At 43.2% G+C, this 20,009-nt stretch overlaps 1 protein-coding gene across 1 annotated transcript; it reads right to left on the reverse strand.

The window, feature by feature from the left end:
• Nucleotides 1–235: 235 nt before the first annotated feature.
• On the reverse strand, nt 236–18,901 carry ccni (cyclin I). Its single transcript, XM_080477765.1, has 10 exons — nt 18,646–18,901; nt 15,692–15,851; nt 8,480–8,614; nt 6,105–6,179; nt 5,888–6,028; nt 3,736–3,864; nt 3,451–3,552; nt 2,012–2,150; nt 1,814–1,929; nt 236–1,686 (listed from the first exon to the last, which is right to left on the reverse strand). Exons 2-10 carry the CDS (start codon nt 15,803–15,805, stop codon nt 1,462–1,464), a joined length of 1,176 nt encoding a protein of 391 aa, XP_080333891.1. The 5' UTR covers nt 15,806–15,851; nt 18,646–18,901; the 3' UTR covers nt 236–1,461.
• Nucleotides 18,902–20,009: the final 1,108 nt, after the last annotated feature.

The following is a 20,009-nucleotide window of genomic DNA, read 5'->3' on the forward strand; positions in this document are numbered from 1 at the left end:
AAAAAAATATATATATTACCAACACTACAAAACCTAAAATAACCCCCAACAACAGCTAAAACGTGTTGTAGATGTAATTATTGGGGGTTATTTCAGGTTTGTAGTGTTGGTAATGAGTGTGTCGTGTTTTTGTTTTCCTGCGTGGAGTTTGTGTGACTCAGATGTTTCAAATGTTTCCTCCTCTTGGAGAATTCCCCCGTTTCTTAGAATGAAGAAATCAGACAGAGAGCAGCTTCAGTTTCATGGTCTTGAGACGTTTATTGGTGCTGCAGTGCGTTCAGCGACCTGGAGGAGCCCCCAGCAGCCCCCGCAGCAGGAACAGAGCTTTTTACACACACACACACACACACACACACACACACACACACACACACACACACACACACACACACACACACACACACACACACACACACACACACACACACACACACACACACACACACACACACACACACACACACACACCTGGGAAATCACAATTTCAGCATTTTAGCTCACAAGCCGCTCACTTCCATTCAAACTCAGGTCTCATTAAATCTGGATAACATTAGACTAGCCCAGTTTAGTTAAACCAGGGTTAAAGGTGTGGGTATTAAAAGATTGACATTGAAATGACACTGAATATTTAGACTAAAGCGTTTTTTATAAATGTAGAATTGAGTTATTTTCACTGAAGCAACTTTTAAAAAAGTTATCTTGGTATCTCGGTAGGAGAGAATGTGAACGTTTGAGGGATTAAATCCGGGTTTAAGCTTCAGCTTTTAACGGCATTTTGCAGAAGAGAAATAAATAATAATGATATATATTAGCATCTTATTGACAATCTTTTTTTCCTCCTCTCGAATGTGGGAGGAAACGACACAGGATTGTCGTGATGTTTAAACTCGTACACGTGACGTTAAGGGAAGAGTTAAAAGGATCGACATGCAGAGGGGAAGAAGAGCAAAAAAAACAAATATATGAGGTGAAAAAGAAGAGAAACAAATATAAGTGGACAAACGGACAACAGGTGAGACGGACACATCGCTGGGAAACGTCAATTCTAGGTTGTTTTTTTTTTAAGGTAACTTTTTGTATTTGTAAATTTTTTTTAAGCCTTTTTTGTACTTGTGTTCAGACATATGATTAATATAAGAGCAGCAGTAGCAGCTTTTTTTACTTTTTCAATGTTAACATTTTTTTGGGGCTCTGTTCGACTGCAGGGGATGGTGAGGGTCGACCTCTGGGTCACTGAACTCCGGGGGGGGGGGGGGACCAGCTGAAGCACCCACATCCTCATCGTGTGTGTGTGACGGCTCTGTTTGGGATCTGAGACACACCTTCACTCTCTCTGTTGCCTCTGTAGCTGCCTCGGACGTCTTAGTGTGTCTCTGGAATACATGTAACTTTACTCTGAAAGGTTGACAGGAAGTGGGTGCTCAGGAGGTTTTGGTGATTGACTGACGTCCCGTTTGGTCTCTAGGAGGCGCTGACCGGCTGCAGAGGCGGGCAGGGGGACGAGCTGCCCTCCTGTCGGGGCAACAGGACACTGCAGACGCCCAGACCTCCTCCTGCTGCTGCTCGCTCTGCGCCTCCCGGCGCAGGTGGCGCCCCCTCCTGGACGGCAGCGGTGGCGTTGGTGATGTCCTCGTTGTAGAGGCGTTTGATGCCGTCGTAGATGTCGTCCACCTCCATCTCCTCCACCTGATGAAACATCAGAGGTTAATCCTCCAGTCGTCTCAAGAGGACAAAGAATAAACAGAGACAGTCAGAAGGAGAAGGGGAGAGAGCGAATGGGGGCAGAGATAGAGATATACAGAGAGAGCGCCACCTTGCGCTTGGCGGAGGCCTTGCAGCGCAGTGTGACCGTCTGCAGGATCTTTCTGGGAGGCGAGAGCAGAGGGGGGAGGCGGCTCAGTGCAGGGGGGGCGTGGTCCCAGGGACAGTCTGTAGATGAGGAGACAATCACTTTACAGTTGCAGAACTTCAAAGACGTTTCTCTCGGGGACATGTGGAGGTCAGGAGGTACCCGGTGAGCGGCGGCGCCGAGGGGGGTCCGGGGCGGGGGGCTGGTAGATGTAGAGCGTGTTGGGAGGCAGGGAGGCTCTGGGGGAGGACAGCCTGCGAGACACCAGCTCTCGACTGCGGATCAACTCGGAGCTGTCGATCTGTGGACACGCAGAGGAAACACGCAACGTTTTTATTATAATCCCACTTTTCATACCAAAAAACACCTGATATGAAAAAACGGCAGCCTATAATTAGGAGGCAGGAAGGAGTGCTAATGGAATGAAGGTGATCAATAAAGGGCTTCTGGTTACGCCATGTTGGAATAAGCTGCACGTTGGGAGTCTGGGAAAGAGACGTCGAGGAACTGAAGTCCCACCTAGTCTGGGGTTTAGAAAATATCATTGAGGACCTCAAAGGGCCTGGAATCAGAAACCAAAGAGGACTTTTGCACATTCAGGGAAGTGCTCCAGAGTGACAAGGAAAAAAACCCCAGAATGAGTCAAGAGGGGAAATAAGGGCGCCGTCACACCAGCCCTGTCTGACCCGGACCAGAGTTCATTCAGAGATTTTCAGGTGAAGTCCACATCGTTTCAGGTGTGAAGCTCCTCGGACTCCCCATCTGGAGCAAACAAGCGACTTCTGGTCCACTTGAAAGCGTGGGAACCAGTACGGCTCCACTTTTCAAAATGCCATGCAGATTACGCTCCCTGCAAAGCGCGACGCCAGCGGAATATTTCTAATCTGAGGAAACTCCTGGTGAAGCACAAGATTATTTCTTTCTCAAGGCTGAAGAGTGCACAATTGTGGACAGCCTCATATAGACCAACACCATGTTTCCAGAGGGGGAAAGAAAGAAGGAGGAGTAATTAGGGCTGTGTCTTAATTTGTGCTTTATTAGGAAAAAAATCACTGGATTAGTTAAAGGTTTTCATGCTGAAGAATTTTGTGAAACAACTGCGATGTGTGTGTGTGTGTGTGTGTGTGTGTGTGTGTGTGTGTGCGTTTGTTTTTGGTGAATTAGTAGAATTTAAAGGGGTTGAAATCTTGAAAATGATTAAATGTTTGGCAGTTTTCAGAAGGTTTGAATGATAGTTATTCATGGTTTGTAGAAAGATACAAATATTGATATCTTGTGTTTAAAAAGCCTTTTTAAGTGGATGATGGAGTGTAAAATGCAGTGAGATCGTATGAATGGTATGTTGGAGTCAGTTCAGCTGAAAGAAGAAACCAGAAGCTTGTCGACATGATGGAAATTAAAATAGAAATACAACAAACTGAGCTGGAAAAGTGACGCTTGTAAGGGGTTTTAAATGTTAAATGTTAGCCTCAGGACTTTGTAATTGATAACAAAACAGAACCATCAACATAAACAGGGTGAAATCATATTAATAATATGACAACAGTTCATAGATAAAGGCCCACTGTGAGCTGAACCTGAAGAAGGCTGACAGACGTTACCTGAGACGTCCTCAGCAGGTCGATGGTGAGAGCCAGCCAATCAGGACAACAGGTCTCCAGCTCCAGTGTGATCAGCGCCAAGGCCAGCATGGATCCTCTGAGCTGCACACAGACGCACACACAGACACAATTTACAAGGTTCTGGGAGCAACCGATGGAATCACAAATGATCTGTGTGTGTGTGTGTGTAATGATATGATGCAGAAAAACTAAAATTAAAAAAAAACCCTACTGTTCAGGTGTGACAGGTGCATGATATATGAAGTGATTTATTACATCACTTACCTGCATGAGTGTGTGGTCGGACAGACAGTGGTAGAGTCGCTGGGTGAGCAGAGCCAGATGCTGAGACCGGTTCAGACCCAACCCAGAGTCCAAAGAACCAGAGCGGCTTGACAGAACCATAGCATGGAACTGTGGGAGGAAGAGGAAGAAGAAGAGGAGCGGGTGAGACCTGAGAAACTGTTCTCCAAACTAAAGATTTCATTGAAATACCAGAAATATCTTTGAAGAGAACACGTTAGCTGCAGAGCTGCTGTCCCTCTATCCCACTATCGTAGCTTAAGATAATGCTAATGCTATGTTAGCTGCAGAGCTGCTGTCCCTCTGTCCCACTATCGTAGTTTCAGATTATGCTAATGCTATGTTAGCTGCAGAGCTGCTGTCCCTCTGTCCCACTATCGTAGCTTAAGATAATGCTAATGCTATGTTAGCTGCAGGGCTGCTGTCCCTCTGTCCCACTATCGTAGCTTAAGATAATGCTAATGCTATGTTAGCTGCAGAGCTGCTGTCCCTCTGTCCCACTATCGTAGCTTAAGATAATGCTAATGCTATGTTAGCTGCAGAGCTGCTGTCCATCTGTCCCACTATCGTAGTTTCAGATAATGCTAATGCTATGTTAGCTGCAGAGCTGCTGTCCCTCTGAACCACTATCGTAGCTTCAGATAATGCTAATGCTATGTTAGCTGCAGGGCTGCTGTCCCTCTATCCCACTATCGTAGCTTCAGATAATGCTAATGCTATGTTAGCTGCAGAGCTGCTGTCCCTCTGTCCCACTATCGTAGCTTAAGATAATGCTAATGCTATGTTAGCTGCAGGGCTGCTGTCCCTCTGTCCCACTATTGTAGCTTAAGATAATGCTAATGCTATGTTAGCTGCAGAGCTGCTGTCCCTCTATCCCACCATCGTAGCTTCAGATAATGCTAATGCTATGTTAGCTGCAGAGCTGCTGTCCCTCTGTCCCACTATCGCAGCTTAAGACAATGCTAATGCTATGTTAGCTGCAGAGCTGCTGTCCCTCTATCCCACTATCGTAGCTTCAGATAATGCTAATGCTATGTTAGCTGCAGAGCTGTTGTTTCTGTCCCAGGTGATATTAGCATTGTCTCTAGCATCACTAGACTCATTCAGTCCTAAAGCATGGAACTGTCCCACTGTAAGTCACTTCAGCATTAGCCTGTGTCCACAGAAGCTGTGATTAGCACGAGCAATGCCTTTGTAAGGTCTTTTATTGCCCTACAAAGAGTAGAGGTGACATTTGACATGACCTGAATGTTTTGATTCAGGTTAATGTCACAATTAGACTAAAATAGTTAATTAGTCATTAGGTTCTAATGCTCCTGGTGTCCAACCGGGCTCAAATAGTTCAGCTCTGATGTTAACATGTGTTTCTGGTGATCCCATTACATGTGGCGACTGTTTACATTTCTCCGTATCGTGCGTTTCAGGCGATTGGGTTGCGTTAATACGTCTACTTCCGCTAACTGGCCCGGCGTGCAGCTATGAGTCCTCCATCTTGTCCGGGACAGATCCTGTGCCCAGGCTGCTGTGAGGCAGTGTGTCTCTGCAGACCTCCGGCCCGCATGTTCATGTTCTTTCCCATAGTTTCTTTGGAAAATTAGAAAGACTGTATAACTCAGACGGCACATTTTCTTAAACAAAAACACGGCGTGCACCAATGACGATTATGCGTTACGTAGTTTCCTGCAATGCCACCGTCCCGGGACGCATCCGTGACGCATGGTGCTCACACTCGAATGTGTCCCTCACCACCTTGGGATGGGTTTGAGTGAAAGCGAATTAGTACCTGTTCTTACTTGTCTTTCGGGCTCACCGCTTGTGGATCACCTCAAACGCATGTTAACGCTGGGCCTGAACAGCAGGCCGTTATGAACCCCAGGCTGTGAGAACAACTGCAGTACCTTGTTTTCACCATTAGATGTCACCAGAGTAAGGGAATAAATAATCAGCTCTTCATTCCTGTTAAGGCTGCTACACACTACAGGATTGTTCAAACCTTCACAAATGTAGAGCCACACACTTGATTTTAACAAAAGACCAGGCTTTAAACAGTCTGAGAGACACTCCTTCAGCTTCAGAAGCTTTCAGACTGAAATGATGCTGTGTCAGATCCAGTGAGGGTGTGTGTCAGACATACGATGTGCAGGAAGTCCAGGGCTGTTGCGGTGTGCAGATCCCAGTTCAGTTTGTCCAGGATGATCTTCTCCATCCTCAGGATCTCTGATGGAGAACAGCCACAGTCGCTGGACTCGACCAGCTCCTTCAGAGAGGGCACACACTGCAACACACACACACAGCAAACTCAAGCTTACAGCTTCTTATTCACTTCCTGCTGTATTCTTAGTGTCGTCTACCTCGTCCTCCTCACAGGTCTTCACACCCAGGAAGAAGCAGGCGATGGCAATGCAGCGAAGGTACTTTGGACGGGCCTGAGTAAGAAACACATTATGAATGGAAGATGACAGGCTTTTATGGAGACATTTATATATGTTACAAACATTTTCAATCCATAAACCTTAAAAAAAACAAAAAAAAACAAACTTGTTTTTGGTCAGAGTTCAAAATGTTCCCATACCCCCCCCAGCGCGCGCGCACACACCCACACCCACCGCCACCCCCACACGCACAACCATATAGGTGCTGATCCCATGAAAATGTTGAGCGCAGGAGATAGCCGATCGAAAAAAAAACCCCAATAATAATTTAGAGAAAAATTTGTCAAGGTTGGGAATCGAACCCAGGCCTATCACTTGCAAGACAAGAATTCTACCACAAGGCAGCAACTTGATGTACAAATGAGATTCACACAAGGCTTTTGTCACCACGTCACACAGGACAAGAGTTTCAATCTTGTGCTCCAATAAATAATCAACCTCATTCATTTGGAGTCTTAACTGCAAGCTCGAGCTGCACATAAGCTGCCACTTGTGACGACCCGCTCCGTTTGGCTCAAGCAGTATCAACTTCAGTGCCAGCCAATCAGCGCCAGTGCAAGCCTCAGGAGTGCGCCTCTATTGGGAACATGCATAGTTTTAGGCAGGGAGCCGTCCAGCCATCATTTTGACGGTCAATTTTCTAAAAAGATGGCCGAAAAAATAGCTGACAGTTTGCTCAAAGCCGTCTAAAATATGTGTACAGTAGAACCTCGGACGAGGGGACCGGGTGAGAAATGGTCGTGCACGAAGAGGTTTTAACTGTTAACGCACCTTAATGAGCGGACAGCCTGTCCGCTGCGCCGCGACTCCTTTTAAGTTTCACTTCCACGTTACACTAGGGGAGACAAACATCAGGCCCGTGGGCCAAAACCGGCCGCTGACGGCTTCAATCCGGCCCCACAAACCACCAAACAAGGTGGTTAGATAGAATTTATATATATATATATTTTTTTTTTTTTTTTTTTTTACATTTTACTGTATTTTGGACCAGAACATTTAATTAAAACTCACTTTATTTTGAGATTCTAGTCATTTTTCAAGACTAATTGTTTGATTTTGCAAAATTATAAAGTTTCATCACATACGCTGTGCGCCACAATAGAGCAAAACTTTCAAGTGTAAATTTAGAGGTTATTATAGCAATATTTTACCAGTCCAACCCACTCAAGATGAACTTGGACTGTATGTGGCTCCTGAAGTCCAATTTTATTCACTATTTATTTTATATACTTCTTTGTATATATTATCTACACATGTGCATGTGTGTATTTATATTGTATACATCTTTATATTGGTTCAGCTATGTGCTTTTATATAAGTAGGTTTCTCCCATAACATATTTGGTGGTGGTGGTGGTGGTGGTGGTGGGGGGGGGGGGGGGGGGGTCTTCTATTGGAACTGTCAGGTAGATGTGTGGATCAAGAGAAAACAACCTGAAGCAGCAGACCAATAACCAGGTAATAAAAGTCTCACACAAAAATTATTTGCAATTAAGGAGGAAGCTATATTCACAGACAATAACCTTTTTAGGTCATCTTAAAGAATGAAATTCCATACTTTGCTTGCAGTCGTTTGTGGTGAGACCAGGCGGGGTTCATCCCCACCTGCCCCAAATGACCACTTGCCCCTGATTCTTAAAATCCTTTAAGAATCTTTCTCAGTTAGTGCGTCTACCACCACTCTACAAAGGGTTAAAATGATCAATTAGTCCTGGATTATATTCATTATATCTCAGATAAATGATTAAATATCGACAATTAAATGACATAATGTTCGAGGACCTATGATGCGTGTCTATTAATATAATAGTTTTAGATCACATTTTTATATTTACAAAGGTATGGAAGCTAAAACTTGAATACATTTTTTACTAAATTCTTTCTGAGCACGGTTTGTACCAACGCTAGTCTTGGTTGGATTTGTATTCCTGAACTCAGTCTGCAAGACAAAGCCAGAGAAGCCAGATGTGTGTATTTTGCCCAGTAAAGTGTCAATCAGAAGTATTTCAAATTCTTCCCCGCTATGAAGTACGGTAGAGGGAGCATCATGGGTTAGGGCTGCTTTACGACTTGCCATGATGAAGGTCAAATTTATCAGAACATCTTACAGGACCATGTCGGGGTGTTTCCACCAGAACAAGCTCAGGACAAGTTGGCTGAACAATGAAACGTGGAAGCAAAACTACGACATCAAGGATCTGAATGAGACGCCAGGAATGCTTCCCACAAAAATGTGGGTTAAGCTGGTATTTATCTATTTATGGATGATGAATCAAAGTGTGTGTGTGTGTGTACCTTGATGGGAGCGAGGAAGCGGTCCAGGATGTTCACAGCTAACACCAGAGTCTCTGGATAGAACTGCAGTCGTCCATGGAGCTCCGTCAGCCAGCGCACGGCCTCGTCCCGCTGAGCCGGGGAGACGTCTGTATCCTGCAGACAGGACAGGAAGCAAACAGACGTTTATATTTCTCTCAGTCCGCACCGAGCAGAAATGAGAAGAATCCGGAAAAGTCTTCTTTCTTTACTTCAGTGTCACACTCGTCTTTGTTTTCACGACGAGGCCAGACACTGTGAGACGAGGCTTTCTCCTCCACCTGAAGTGAAGGAGGAGGCGTCGGGTTACGTGATGACCTGGAGGAGGCTTCAGGTTTAGTCCCTGACACACCTCGACTGAAGAGACACCGAGGCAATCTGCCCTCGCCTCATGTCAGAATGATTTCCTTTTCAATAGCACGGGTGTGAAGGGGTGCTTGTCTCACGTCTATCCAGGGTCTGAAAGACTGACAGCACATTTTTCAGCTTTTTAACAAATCTACGTGATAAAGTTTGAAAATGTTTATAAAAAAACAAACAAAACAAAACATGATTCCAGGACAAAGTCCGTATCTTACAAACAAAAATACTTTGAATTAAAGACGGGTTAAAAAAGAAATCTAATATTTTAATACGATGGAGTAGAGTGATCTATTTTTTGATCCAAGAAATAAGTAAAACTACAGTATATTGACTTAATACAGATATGATACAGAGACTTTCTAAGAATTCTCAGCTTTTACGTTCAGAGGAAGGAGGTAAAGGTAAATTAAAAAGACAAAACATGATTGTTTGTGAACCAATTGTGACCAAAATGAGTAAATGTAATGAAAAATGTTACAAACATAAACAAAATATTAAATACTAAACCCAAAAAGTGCCACAAAAAGAGACTTAAAATAAATAAAAATAAAACTAAGAAGGCATTCGAAAAAGAAAGAACTTTCTAAACTTTGCTGAAACTTTTCATGAAGACTGATTTGATCTCTGCAATACGACCCGGATGAATCGGATCACTTCAACCTTTACAATTCAAATGAAAGAAGCTCCTTATGTCCTCCCCACACGGTGACACAGGCAGCAGAGGTCAAAGGTCAGAGAGCAGTGGACCCTGCTGGATGGTTCAAATGCAACATGACTCCACTTTGCCCCTCTGCTCCAAACTAAAAACAACTTCCTCACTAGGTTTCAACTAAATGTGTCCAAAGTCTGGGTGAAGCTGGAAAAGGCTCTTCTTCCCTTTCCAGCTGATTCCTCGTAGAATCAGACAGATTTATTAAGATAAGAGGAAAATACAAAGACGTAGCAGAATGATTATCAACAGCATCATTAATCATTCTGGCAAAGGAAAGCTTGTTTGTTGTAATTCTTTTTTCAAGCTACACTTTGTCAGTTTTATACATTTCCTACAAACTTTCTAAAAAGTAATTGTCACATAATCTCAAAAAACTCTTTGAAAAGTGTCACCTAGAAATGCCGTGTTTTAAAAACACTGATCTATTTTATCTCCATGCTGAAACATCAGTGCTGAAGACTATGACTAAGTGTGTGCTAAACATTTAACACTAATATTCAGAAACTACACAGCTTTAGATGAACTTAAGCTGCAGTGGGAAAACAGGCCCGACAGCTCGGAATGAAGATTTATTCCACATGTTCAAAGTGAAATCTAATTCAGCGCGCAGTAAAACCTCTGATAAGGAGACACTCTGAAATCCAAGGGCAAAGGTCCCCTGAAGACAGTGTCCTCTCTTAAGAGGTTCAACCAGGACATATTGTAGGACCAGTTGATGGTGAACCAAACACCAAATACTGCATGTTATCGAAGAAACGTGACAAAGCACAGGCAGGTAGAGGCAGTTCCATTTCAGTCTGAAGCAGAGGGGTTTAACACATTTTACTTTAGGAGTCAGTCCAGTTTCATCCCGAGTGGGTCGGACTAGTAAAATATTGCTATAATAACCTTTAAATTTACACTCGAAAGTTTTTCTTTGTTGTGGAGTACAGTGTGCGAGATGGAATTGTTGATATTAGGCTTTAGACTTTGCTTTGTTTATCCCTTGGGATGACTCCGTCAGGGAAATTTAAGTTCCAGCAGCTTAATAGAAGAGGAGCAGCACACAGAGGACAACAAAGATAAGTTACAGAAAAGGTACAAAAGGTAATATAAACTCTTAACTAACCTTAACTTAACTAAATATAGAAATGGCAAAAAGAATAAGACTCCTAAGAAAATATAGGAGTGAAAGTGGCCGAACGTTAAATTGCACTGTGGTTACAGACAGAATTATTGCACAAGTATGATCGTTTGCAGTGAATTGTAATGCACAGTTTTGCATTATGGTATGTGAGATATAAGATGGTGAGGTGGATGATGCCAGATCAAACCATTACTCCTGAAAATGGCTCCAAACTCAACATAAAGTCGACATTAATGAAACCTTCTGGTGCAAAATACAGTGAAAACCTGTTTGTTGTCTGCGCTGGTGCGTCTTTATCTGCCTCCCTGTTCAGACAAACTGTCCCATTGACCTCTTGCACCAGTTTAAAGCCTTTGAGTGGGACCAAAGGTGCTGATAAGCCTCTCTGATCTCTCACTGCCTTCATTTGCTGAGTCGAGCATTATTCCTCCACTTGTAACAATAACAATAATAAAGCCTTGGTTTCATATAGGGCTTTTCAGGACACTCAGACACTTTACATAGCGTTATTCATTCCCTCCATACTGGATGGTGGTAAACTACGTATGTAGCCACAGCTGCTCTGGGGTAGACTGACGGAGGTGAGGCTGCTAATCTGCACCATCCGACCACCGCCAACCACTCACTCTCACACTGCATAAACCCAGGCAGTTCGGGGTTCAGTGTCTTGCCCAAGGACACTTCGGCATGTAGGCAGGCACAGATGGGAATCGAACCTGCGACCTTCCGAGTGGGAGACGACCGCTCTACCAACCGGACTTGTGTTCATTTGTGCTTCTTCTCACATCAGCTGTGTTTGAGCTGCTTTCAGCTTTAATCCGATATTTCCTGGCGCAGCGCTAACTGCTGGCTTCATGGAGCTCCAGGTCTTTGCACAATCCTGAACGGACTGAATAGAACAATCCACAGTGAGGAGTTTAAAGGACATCTGGGGTCTATACGAACTACTACGAACCGGGCTGAACAAACCCGGGATCTCTCTCCAGCACCTGGTTGATTTACCCGGACATCCACCATCCTGATAAGCGTTACTGCAAAGTAGTTATCAACTCACGAATTCAACCCAGTGTTTTCCCCATCGGGATCAATGTGTGTGCGTGTGCGCGCGCACATAAAAGGGGCGGAGTTTGTACCATCTGACCAATCACAACCCCTACAGAGCAGCTTACATAATGCAGGAGCAGACAATTAAAAAACATATATATGAAGAATTCAATCATCATCCATGCTAAAAGTAACACTGTTGTCGCAGAGTAAGCCAGGAAGGACGGCTGGAAGGAAATCAATGAATGTGTTAATGTGTAACCTTGTGAGATTCTACAATATTCACACCCTCCAGGATTTTGCGATGTTGCAATTGCAACTATTAACGCAAATTCAACACATCCCCGCAATTTTATCGCAGCCTGCAACTTTAACCAATTGTGCAGCGACCAAGACTGCGACATCAGAAAAGTTTTTTTCTATTTCCGCATTCACGCATTTATCAACCATGATTACGGCTGAAGACAGAGAAGAACCGTTTAGAAGTGTCTTACATAAGAGCGAGGGGAGAACAATTGTGTTTTATGCTCTTCAAGGCTGGATTATGGTTTCTGCATGTACGTGTGTGGCCGCTACACGGCTGCTCTCACACTGCCGGGTGCAGACGAGCAGTGCAGCGTCACTATGCTGTCTGCCGCAGATGAACCGGCTCTTAAAAGGGAGAAAGAAGCTTTTTTAAAATAGCAGGAAAAAAAGCTAAACTGCTCAGAAAGGAGATACAAATATTGGAGAAATGCTTCATGGAATTCCCTCCTGGGAAAAATAAAGTATTTTAATTCTAATCGATTCTATTCTGATTGTCTAAAGACTTCTGGAAAAGAAGGATGAAAACACTAAAATCAAATACAAAAACAGCTGAAAATGTAATGAACTGTTTAACATCATAAATTGTAATTGAAATTTCATAAATATGACAAGTCACAGTTTTTTTGTACGTTCCTAAACTACTGTATATATGAAGCTTTAGAAGCAGTGTCAGCCTCATTAAAGCCTATTTTATTATATATTTGTGGTCCTGGTCGTCACGTTAAGGTGCTATAAAGTGAAGCCTCAATATGGATTAGATTTCTTTTTCTTTACGTTATTAAACATTTTCAAAATTATAACAGTCCAGCACAGTACATATACAGATCATATTCAAATTGAAATTAAATCACAGAGAAATGTATTTTTATTCTCATTCATAGGAGCAGGATGTTGACGACATCTTGCATGATTTTAATGTCTTTGTATTTTGTACTCCATGTTTTTAAATCAGATACTTTTTGTGAATTAAAGCAGGATAAATTGCACTTTTCCCCTCAGATTTAAATTCTGTCATGTTGGATTTGCAGAGCTAAAGGTCTCTTGCATGGAAACATGACGGATCGCAGTTCAGTCAGATTTGTTTTGTGATGTATTACGTTAATAACAAGAAATCTGAGATATATTTTTCCTTCATCAAAATAAAGAGTTGCTCCATCCTCTTTCTGGGACCCGGTGCACATAAATTGATTTTAAACGTTAAAGTCAGCCACTACACGTGAACTCTGGACTAAATGAGAGAGAAAGTCTGAGTTCAGATAAAGTCCGGAGCTGCAGGACGATGAGAATCATATTTGCTTTAGTGTATTTTCCCGTCAGAATTCTCAATCTTGGAAGCAGGAAGTCATTCCTTTATCTACACCAGTGTCTGACCGATGCTTTCTGCTCGACACGTGAACAATCAGAAAAAATATACGAAGACGCCTCATTGTGTGCTGGAGAGCAACTCAGCGTCGCCGCCATATTGGTTGGGGCATCTCACTCTCGGGTTGCACCAGAGTCAACGCAGATCGAGACACTAGTCTCTATTTTTATATACAAAAACTTCAAGGTGATTGAAGAGAGCGTATCAGTGGACCTTACTCAGTATTTCCCTGGAAGTGAACCTCAGCCAGATGATGAGAGTATTTATATTTGATACGTCTCATACAGCTGTGAGCATCACAAGCTGCTCAGGTTAAAATCTCTCACTTGTTTCTGCAACTCTTTTCACACACTTGCACGTTTTAATGTTATAAATAACAACAAAATAAATACACACGTGAACTCATAAACAACCACTTTCACTGACACTCTCAGTCTCACATGGTTTCATATACGTATGTATGATTACGTGTTAGTCAGTGAAACACCACAAACTTCAGCAGATTCAGTCGAGGCTATTAGAATCTTTGTCACACTTGTTTACGTTTACAAATCTCAGGCCACAAGTTGTGTACGTGTGTTTGAAAGCAGCAGTGGACTGTGGACTGTCTGTGAGGTGTCTTCGTATATTACGTCTATGTGAACAACGGCCGCAGAGAAATCCGAGGTCACGGATACGTGTGCCGGCACGTTGCCACGGTTACCGAGCATTTTGAGGTAACGGGACACCGGCACGCTACAGGTAACCGCCTCCATCTTCTTGAGAAGTCACTACAGAGACACGGCAACAAGGACAAAGTGGATCTGTTCCGGCGTGCGGGAGGTGAGGACTGTGGCGTCCCGGCAGAGGACGAAGAGTTCAACTCGGCCCTGTGACCCCGTTAATGAGCTCCTCAAACAACCTTAAGAAATGGTTTCTTATCTTCGTGTGGTGAGAGAACGTGTCCTGGGGGGTTGCCTGGGGGGAGGGTGATGACGTATCTGGTGACCAGCTGAGGGAGTGGAGGAAGCTCAGTGACTGACATCTGACTACATACATGAACAACCTCAGACAATAACTATTGTTGTTTTCTTTGTTAAAGAAATAAAAGCTTTAGCTGCATGAAAAATGTTTTACTGTTAATGAAACGGTGGATAAATGAATGACACCGTTACAATTAGTGATTAGTGAAGAAACCTGCTGTCCAGCTGCTGTTTCTCAGCGCTGTTAACTTGTGAATGTTAAAGTCACCCACTACAATGACTTGATCTCAATTCAGCACTAAATTGGAGAGGAAGTCTGAGAATTCAGGTAAAAACTCTGAAACTGTAGGATTTATTGTTCTCCAGTCGGGGTGCAGGAGGCTCGCAGTGTATCGGTCTGGGACTGATAAGAAGACTAGAGCTCTCCATTTATCAAGATTTGGATGAAAGATGTTTAATGATTCACATTTGATTATTGTAGTTGTTTGTTCTGCAAGAGAGGCAGTTTTGATTTAATTAAGTTTAATTTAGAGGCTCTTTTCCAGGTGAAAGAGATCAGTTAATATATATTTTGCAAACCTGGAACACTTTTACACTCTTCAGAGACCCTTTTTCTCAGAAACGACCAGAAAAAAAGGCATCCTGGGAAAAGACAAGTCACTATATTTGTCTTGATCACGCCTATGTGCACATTATTAATGAAGATAAACAATCATCCCTGGCTCGAGGACACAGTTTGGACTGGTCACAGGTTAACAGGCTGTTGCCTGTCTGGACCTCGTGTGGTTCTGATAAAGACTAACGACTGTGATTCATTTGATCTGCTGATGTTTCCTGCAACATGCTTCATGCAACCTCTCACACATTGCCAAGCCTCCAGTTGGGTCAATAATCAGCAGGTCGTTCTGCGGCAGTTGACAGAACGTCTGTTCGGGACGGTCAGGTTTCACCTTCACTTCAGATCACACCAGGAAACGTTTGAAAAGCTTCACAGAACAATGACAGGGTTCAGGAAGAGCGAGAGAGGTTTCACACACCGTGCTGTGAAGGTACCTGTGCTGTAGAGCTGTTTCAGGTGCATGTTTGCGGTGAGTGGAGGAACACTGCTGCTGCTGCACTAACTAACTTGCTTGCTCCTCTTCTCATTGGGATTGCTTAACTTATACTTTTTATTAAAAAAAAACATCTCATTGGTGAAGAAATTGGATTTTGGTTCCAGAAACACTGAGCTACTCTGTGTTAAAGGCACATACTGTTATCTTGATTTCTATCATACATTTTGTTATATTTTGTGCAAATATCTGGCATGAATCCTCACCTGTGAGGAGGGCTTCTTCGGCACACAGCCCTTCCACATCATGGCTTCCCTAGAGGCTGCCGTTTCCAGAAGAAACGACAGCCTCTGGCGTCCCCAGGGTTCGCTGAACTTCATTCTGTCGTCCCTGGGTTGAGCCTCCCTCCCCACTGGATACAGCTACCTGCAGGGCGACACAGCACATCACACACAAGCTTCAGGCTCCGTATTCCCCCACCGTCCAGATCCCCCTGCCGTCCAGATCCCCCCGCCGTCCAGATCCCCCTGCCGTCCAGATCCCCCCGCCGTCCAGCTCAGCTGAGCTCATAGTGAGCTGAGCAGACCTTGATTAGCCAATATATACAAGTTTCCAATGACAGAAACATGACATATTGTTCCTTTAAGCCACATGGTGAGTTCTCTTCTTGTCACTTCAATGTTAACAAAATGTGGCTAAATGGAGCAGATTGTGCTGGAATAACAACGAATGGCAGTTTGGTTTCAAAGCCTTGTGACCTCTGACCTTTTAAAACCGCATCAGCTTTGTACATCAGTCTCACAACAGGCTGAATCGGCTTCTACGTTCCACAATGTTTCAGACGCCTTTTCATACATTTGAGAATTGTCGGTTTTAACAATACCTCCTCAACATTTACCTTTATTTTTTACTATATTCCTGCAGAAATGCATTTCCATATTTAGTCATTTATTAGACGTGCACATATCAACCACACTAATCTTTATCCACATGTGTCAATATTCCTTTGATTTCTGGCTCACTGTGACACGTTGCAGCACATAAATTGGATTCATGTTAAAAACTTTCTGGCAGTTTGTGTCAGGCTTCCCCATGTGTCTTAATGTCACACTTACTTGTGTCTCATTTCCTGTCTTATTGTGACTACCCCGTCTAGTCTGCAGGTGTTTCCGAATTGTCCCTTCTTTCTCTTTTCCTATCCATGTTTCCTTAACCCCATGGATGACGTCGCAGGGTTAAGGAAAGGTGATAGTGAAAGGCGATCACGTTGTTGTGACAATCGGACTGCACTTCCATGAGGTGATTTAATAATGATCCGCCGGTGACGCAGGTTAGTGACGTCTGCCGTGGGTAAAAAACTATAAATTTCCCGAAATTACACTACACTACAAAAAGCGCATTTCCACCACTTTCCCCTGTGCCTCTAACCGCTGATATAAAATAAAAATATCACAAAGTTTGAATGGAAATCATAGGAAAAGAGGCTGCCACCAACTTTACTGTACTGTGTTTGTTTCACAACATCCGCATTACATTCATAGTTGGGATTTGAGTTTTAGATCATTTGAAGTTGTTCGAGGCAGATTATTGCTTTGGTAACTTAACATGATCTGTTTTGAGTCATTGTGAGTTTCCCTGAACGGCCGAACGAGCAGGTCTCTTTAAATGTTGTCGCTGCAAGGAATTGTGGGGCAGCATGATTTGGTCTCTTTCGGTAAAGGATGCATCAGTGTTTCCTCGGTTAAAGGAGGTTCTAAAGGAAGCGTTGAGCCTCCTTTCCTTAGCTTAGTGAGAACTCAAACGTTCCTTATCATGGACGCCACTTAAACATATCTGGGGTTTAAGGAAAAGTGGATAGCATTGGAGATAAGAGGAACTATTCGGAAGAAGCCTGCGTCTCTGCTCCCTTTACCTTTTTGCCTGCCCGTCCTCTGTGTTTGATTAGGTGGATGTGTTGCACCTGTGTCAGTCCCTCCCTGGTGGATTTAAGCCCACGATGTGATCTTCCCCGATGTGTCTGTGCTTTCTCCCGACGCCCAGCTTTGTTCTTGCTGTGTTCATACTGTTGCTGTTCCCGAGTTTGGACTTTGTTTTCGTTCCTGACCTGCGCCTGGATTTCCCCATCGGATACAATTGTCTGCTTAGGAGAGACTGTTTCTTTTCTTTTCTTTTACATAACACATGTTGTGACAGTTTGAAGCTGGTTGGGACGATCAGGTCCGTTAGGTTATCGGTATTTATACTCGGTAATTAGAGACAGAAACTTGTGTCTTCTCCATCACCTTTTCAATGTCATCTTACTCATTTTACAATGTTCACCAAGTAATACACTCTGCTGCTGTTGAAATCACTTAACATTTAAAAAATCTGATTAGTGGCCAATTGAGTATTATTTCTTTAAATATAAAAAAAGAAATCCTGCTTAAATTGTGCAATGTTTCGATATTGAGTATTGTTGAAATATATTGTCTGTGGGCTTTGGTTCAGCCATTTTAAAAGGTGAATTCAATGAAATGAGTGTTATTTAAAACTAAATAAAGTGTTTCTGACTGAGATTAACTGAGAGGTTATTTAGTAGATAGGAGCTGTAACAAGAAAGTCATTACATAACAGCTCTGATCATTGTTTGGAATTCATTAGAGGTAAGACTGTAGTTTTAATGCATCTTTTTTTTTTGTTGAAATAACATTAAACTAACGCAGTAAAGAGTTAATTTCCAGGAGAGGTTGAAGTGTTCGTTTAGTTATAAAGAAATCCCACCAAACACTGGGCCTTCCTCAGCCGCGGGTTAGCTTTGACTTTTATCAAAGGGAAAGCCCTTCTCTTGTTTTTGGAATCTGTGGGATCGTCACATGTGTCATCTGGATGGAAACTACCTGAATCTTCTCCAGAATCCGTCCCAGAATAGTTTCACTTTCGAGGAGAAAAACACCGTGAATCCAGCGGCAGATGCATGACAGGTGCCCGGGAGCAGACTACTTCCCGGAGTGTGGCTAATGTTGACAGCTAGACGCGCAGCTATTTCAATGCTGGAGAAACGCGTCGTTACGCTCAGAAACGCGACTATACGCGCACCTGTTGAAAATATTATTGCCTCCCTTTCGGGTTTAGCCCCAGAAACGACGCCAAAGTGCGGCTGAGACGAGCCCCAAGCAGCCCACTCCCGTTGAGGGACCTTTAAATGGACCGAGCAGTATCCAGTCAGTAGACGGCCCCTTACCTCCCCTGCTGAGTTGGATTTCATCCGGTCCGCTCGATTCGAGGATTAAAAAAGGGGTGGAATCGGCTCCCGGGCTGCTTTTCAGTCCTCCATCGTGGCTTTCATGGGGCCGAGTGTCGGGGAAAAGGGGCAGATGGAAAAAAAAGATGAAAAGAAAGCAGCGGAATATAGACGCTTACGTCTACTTCCGAGGAGGGGACTGGAGAGAGACGGGTGCCTCTGCATACACGGAGACAGCCGCGTGAAGACCCGCAGCCGTAGGAACCGCGCTGCTTTTTACAGACAGCGACATCTACCGGGAGACCGCAGCAAGAGGGCCGCGGCCGTAGGAACCACTACGTAATAATGCACTTCTAAAGAGTAAATACAGTACAAAGCCTGCCCTCCTGGCCCTACTTGTGTATGTAGACAGAAGACAGAGGGAAAACAACTTAGTCATAGGTGGCACTCCCTTCAAAAGAGGGTATATTGGCATGAAATGTCAAAATTAAACTTGCTGAAGTAAAATAAAGTTAAGAATGGTAAGTTTATTGGATACATCAATGCTGTGTACAGTGTACTTTACATGTATTCTAATGTCTATCTGTGTCCCTCAGGAGGTGAGATCACGTATTTTACTATCGGAGTCCGAGTCAAGCTACATCACTTCCATGTGTGTTTAGCTTTTATCTATATTTAATGTTATTGTTTGAATCAAATATAAATCTGCCTCCAGAGTTGTACTTGTGTCTCGCCTCTTCCCAACTTTTTAAATTATCCAGTTTGAGATCTAAAGATGATGACACATGATTTCATTAATGTTTTACTTGGCAGTAGCACGAGTATACATTTTGCTCAAATGCAAAATTCACCAGAGGTTTGGACCCTTCATGACCAGAAGAGACTTCTGCCGGCTTTCCTCCACATAAATTCATCTGCAGTCACACACATCTTTAACTTTCATAAAGAGAACACACTTTGGAATCTCTAAGAATTGAAAGTTGTGCTGAATTCACCCAAAACTAGATATTATATTGCATTTATGACATTTGAATGCTACAATTTAGAACTGCTGACATTGTAGTTTCACATTCACTATTCAACTGTTGTACTGTAAGTTTTCATTTGTTTTATGAGAGTCTTTATATTTAATTGTTTTTATTTTTAAAGTTATGATCCTGCAAATGACTTTCAGTTGTGGTTTTACTCATAATTCCAGGTTTTGCATCATGTGACAGCAGGCAAATAGAGAGGACGATCACAAGAGTTTAACTCCTCATTTCAATTCCTCGCTGATTGCTTTATTCATATTGACCTGAAGGCATGACAATGGCAGTGTAACACAGATTTATCGACTATATCAAATTGCTTTATCTGCCCATATC

Source organism: Lipophrys pholis (genome assembly GCF_963383615.2).
Source record: "Lipophrys pholis genome assembly, chromosome: 12".
Taxonomy (NCBI): Eukaryota; Metazoa; Chordata; class Actinopteri; order Blenniiformes; family Blenniidae; genus Lipophrys; species Lipophrys pholis.

What these genes read in the sequence shown, in the direction of transcription:
- ccni (XM_080477765.1), bottom strand. Translation starts at nt 15,805, where the DNA reads ATGAAGTTCAGCGAACCCTGGGGACGCCAGAGGCTGTCGTTTCTTCTG. An exon ending in GCTTCCTCGCTCCCATCAAG is followed by an intron (nt 6,180 to 8,479) that starts GTACACACACAC and finishes TTTCTTACTCAG; the next exon opens with GCCCGTCCAAAGTACCTTCG. An exon ending in CCCTGGACTTCCTGCACATC is followed by an intron (nt 3,865 to 5,887) that starts GTATGTCTGACA and finishes TTCCTCCCACAG; the next exon opens with TTCCATGCTATGGTTCTGTC.